Source organism: Bactrocera latifrons, unplaced genomic scaffold (genome assembly GCF_001853355.1).
Source record: "Bactrocera latifrons isolate USDA-ARS-PBARC rearing strain unplaced genomic scaffold, ASM185335v1 scaffold_155, whole genome shotgun sequence".
Lineage (NCBI taxonomy): Eukaryota > Metazoa > Arthropoda > Insecta > Diptera > Tephritidae > Bactrocera > Bactrocera latifrons.
In genome coordinates this window covers 283,140-287,775 of record NW_017535019.1, presented here as the reverse complement: position 1 = coordinate 287,775, position 4,636 = coordinate 283,140, and the positions used below count along the sequence as shown (strand labels likewise).

Below are 4,636 nucleotides of genomic sequence, written 5' to 3'. Positions count from 1 at the left end.
TTGGAGCGAAAACAAGCACCAACAACAATATTAGCCCTGAAACTAAGAACTGAAAAGGCAATTGAAGAGTAAAGTCATTATTCCTGTCCTTCTATATCATGTGAAGGCATACAATAACAGTATTTGATAATTCGGCGTTCGGAGTTTTCGAGAGAAAAGTTCTGTGAAATATTTATGGGCCTTTGCGTATTGACAATAGCGAATACCACAGACGATAGACAATGAGTTATTCGAACGGTGACATTAATAGAGTCAATTAAGAGACGAGGGCTCTGAATAAATGAGAACACTCCCGAAAATATTCGAAGCAGTGCACACCGGTGCACTCAAATGAAGCCAAAATCCAATACTTTATTGGAAAGTTTATATGGATATTGGCAAGTAGAGTGGATCAGAAAACAAGGAATGACTTGTAAGCTTGGTACTCTGAAAAATTGATTGATAAACAGCTCTAWGAAAGGCTCTCGAAGAATGAACTCTTAATTAAAATATTTCATTTCATAGATTTTTTCGAACAACAATTGATCCGTAGGGTTTTTCGTAAATTGGACTGTTTCAGAATAAAAAAAAAGATTTAGCCAAAGAAAGGAACTATTTCTGAAAGCAAGACAATATAAAGAGAGATATTTATGATGAGTAGAGCAATCACTCTAAGCGTTTGAGAAGAAAGTTGTAAATATCTAAAACCACAATAACCTGCAGGTCAACAACTCTTCTCTCCTGCCATAAGAACACACTGACTCATTAACATTGCGAAATATCTCAAATAATGTCTTTGACCTTTCGATAACTGATAACTAATTTTTAATTGTAAACACAATTTTTCATTTATACCAAGTTTTAAAAGCGGCTCGTAATAAAAATGACGTGAGTGATTGTATTTGAGAAGTGTAATTACTTATGATTGCAACTGCTAATGACCGGTAAACAGAGTTCGATGTACTCTTCTGGCAAAGMAAAAGTTATATCGCTTGCAGGAGCACCGCAGACTTATTACTGTACTGTAAAAGACACGCGTGGACGATAAGCGAGATGTCTAGCAATGAAATGAAAAATATCATCCAAAATTAAAAAAACACACCTCACAAATTTCTTCAAACCTTACCACGTTATCAGAAAAGTCGCTGGGTGCTGGCAGTAAAATATAAAATGTTAGAACACTCTTGGGAATGTCACAGTCCAAATTGTTAGAGTAACAGCGAGCAAGGCGCCCAAAGCAATTTAAATTGAAAATCATTACTTTTTAATTATCGAAGTACTCGAGAATCAACAAAGAAAGCCAACTCATAAAATATGTCGCGTTCATTGGTATTTTCCCTACTTACCGTCCTTTTCATCGCTATTCAACCGCATGCGGGCCTAACACGCCACCACAGCAGAATACACGAACTCAACGTCGATCAGACTTTGATTGATTTCTTGTTGAACACGCGCAACTTCCAGCAAAGTGATCCGAAGCGTTCCAACGAATGCTTCGGTTACTATTTGCCAAAACTCACCGATTGCTATGAGSAATATGAGGAGGAATATTCACAATGCTTGGAAAGTTCCGAAGATAGACGCAAAAAAATTGACAAATCAACATATAAGCAGCGAGAGGAAATCGAGGATTCGAGTGAGCATGCCTGCAAATTGCTCGAAAACTGTGTACCCAACAAGGACTCGATTGATTACTTTGAGTGCTTCGAATTGGCGGTAAGTAAAGTTGTTCCCAGAAAAATGTTTATATAAAATACGATTGTTTTTTGCTTTTCCCACAGAGTAATACAAATGAGCGTACTATGTATAATGTTAACGTAAATGCCTCCGATATGCTGGGTAAAGTGAGACAAGCTTATAGCGAATCTGATTATCAAGAGAATGTTTGCCTGGTCGATTCAAAGCGTAAATACGATGGAAATAACAAAATTATCTATAACAGTTTACAAAGTTGCCTAAATGGTAAATCTGATGTACCAACAACAACAACAGCGGACCCAAGTCATACAACAAAGTCAACAACGTATACATCTCCGGATCCAACAACAACTGAAAAATATTAATTTACACTTTCACTTTCCAAATTAGTAGAAATTAATTTATGTATTTGYTTAGTAAAATTTTGACAAAATACGTGGTCTCATTCTGCAGTAATAAAAATAGTATCTAATCGTAGAATAAATGTCTAATATATATTTTCTAAAGCCTTGGATTATCCGTAAAGAAGATATACTATTACAGCCTTGACTAATATTAAAACCATTTTGCCTGATTTTTTATTTTTTTTTTTGCTCAGGTGACGCCGGTCAGTCTCGACTTAAACCAATTACGCCTTTATTATAGGCTCTGAAACTCTGAGTTAGAATTCCTGTAATAAAAATCGCAACACCTTGAGTGACTCACTAGTTTAATCGCTATYTTTGGCCTTTGTAACTCTTGGGATTTTAGTTGAAATTTGAAAGCAATGATAAAAGTAATCATAATCGAATATTGGATCATTTCTGAGCTCAAAACTTCGTCCCGATAGGGAAATCAAAAGACATCATATATTTTCCCGCTCTTTTGGCATTTCTCTTCAGTRAGGTCCMCCATTTCATCATGAAAAGATATACAATTCAACAACAAGTCGAAATAATTAAAATTTACTACCGAACTTCGRAGTCAACTTTAAGAGCGCTATGTCCAATTTATGGTCACCATAATCGTCCTGTCARATCAAAAATTCAGTGTCTAGTGAATAAATTTTAATCCAAAGGCRCAGTATTAAATGTTCCCGTGACAGTGAGACAAAGAAGAATAGAGAATTTTTCTACCGCTAGCACATCAAATGAGGAAGAGATGTCTCTCACATGTCATTCCCAAGCTTTGGGCATCACTCTGATGATGGTGTGGGGAATTTTGCAAAGAGATCTTGGCCTATATCCTTACAAAATCAAATTGACGCAAGAGTTTAAGCCGTTTGATCACCAGAAACGTACTGTGTTCGTGTATGGAGCCGAGAAACAACTAAAAATTATCCGGATATTCATCGAAAAACCATCTTCGGCGAAGAGACTTATTTCTGGCTGCGTGGCCTCGTCAATAAGCTAAATATGCGTTATTGGTCAGGCAGCAATCCACACGTACTCCACCAGTAAGCATTGTATTCCGAAAGAATTACGCGGTTTATGAGACGGCGGCRTCATTGGKCCGTACTTTTYCCRTGATGATCAAGACCGGCACGTTACTGTGAATGGATGACATGGACTCTTACATTATGTGCTTCTAACAAGACGGTACCACAAGCCGGGCACCGAATGTCACTATCGATTTATTGAAAACCAAGTTTGGTGAGCGTTTGTCTCATGAAATGGCCCAGTCAATTTCACGCCGTTAGACTATTTCCTGTGGGGCTACGTCAAGTCTATGGCCTATGCCAACAAGCCAGTGACAATTGATGAATTTCGAACGTGAAATTGCAGCAGTATCGGTCGATTTATGCTTGAAACCCGTCGGAAATTGGGTTCAACGTCTAAACTTCTGCAAGTGTGCCCGTGGAATTTAGAATAATATGGTCAWGGTGGTCATGCAAAACAAATCGAGTTCCATACCTAATGACTTCGAATGTACTTTTCACTTACCAAGMACTTCACAGGAATAAAGAATTGCATTGATATCCCAAACCAGTTTTACTTCTCGGGTCCCAAACCYAGCGCACAACTTTGGGGAAGAATTTTACGCCTACTCACTTTAGCACCCTTTCAAGCGGTTGTTTTTTGGCTACCCAGACGACACTTGGTCTAAAGCCGAATGTCGTAAGATGTTTGAACCATATAAAGTAACATTTTCTGCCCTACTCCCACGTGAAGAGCGATAAGAGAACTTTCCTCACTTGCGTGAACTTCTACACATGACCAACCGAAACTGACGAAGTTGATTTGTTTACCTTTAACTTTAATAGCCTACTTTGGATGATTACAGAAAGCTTACTTTAAATTAAGTCACTTCAAGATCATTTCTGTGTTATTGCTATTTTTTGTTTTTTACAAAAATTTATRAATTATAAATAAGTTTTACTCTATAACATTCTTTCTCTTGCGACTCATGYGTCTACAATCGGTCTATGGTTTTAAACGCTAACATGCGAGCGATTGGCTCAGAGTCCTGTTTGGGTAACATCCGACTTTCACTTAACTGATCGGCACCTTCTGATGGACTCCACTCTCCAAGTAAACAATCATTTAGATACGCTCTACTAGTACTTAAGTCATTCACGTTCTTAACACGGGCATTAGTAGTACACAMGCGTTCGGTGTCGTTGATGGCTTGATATGAAATTGTCAATTTGTCAGCAATGCGCTCCGATGTGACGGTGATGTTAAACAAGTTTGGGCTGTTATCGTCAGACTGTTAAGATAAACAGAGGGATGAAGGAAATCAGTATGTATACCAGGTAAATATTTATAATACTAATTTATATGTATGGATGATGTTGTTATAAGTTAAAGTTTTAGTTAACTCAATGCTTTTTAGGATTTTGAACTAAATTTTCAAWTGATTTAATTTTTCAGCTTCAGACGAACACTTACCGCCTTATTGTAGCATTGAAAGAACTTCAGACCATCAGAGTTACTTTCGCAAGCAGCCAACGATGAGCAAAGTGAGTGACCATCAGACA

General features: G+C 37.4%; 2 protein-coding genes across 2 annotated transcripts; one reads left to right on the top strand and one right to left on the bottom strand.

Moving 5' to 3' along the window:
- The first annotated feature begins 1,162 nt into the window (after positions 1–1,162).
- LOC108966100 lies at positions 1,163–2,158 on the top strand. Its single transcript, XM_018928839.1, has 2 exons — positions 1,163–1,695; positions 1,761–2,158. The coding sequence occupies exons 1-2, from the start codon at positions 1,294–1,296 to the stop codon at positions 2,040–2,042; spliced, it is 684 nt and encodes a 227-aa protein (XP_018784384.1). The 5' UTR covers positions 1,163–1,293; the 3' UTR covers positions 2,043–2,158.
- Positions 2,159–3,944: 1,786 nt separating this feature from the next.
- Positions 3,945–4,636, bottom strand: LOC108966103 (the record flags this gene model as incomplete). The annotated part of the gene is given in 2 exon segments (XM_018928842.1): positions 3,945–4,365; positions 4,548–4,636. Coding segments are annotated over 2 exon segments (386 nt in total), but the record flags the coding sequence as incomplete, so codon positions are not given.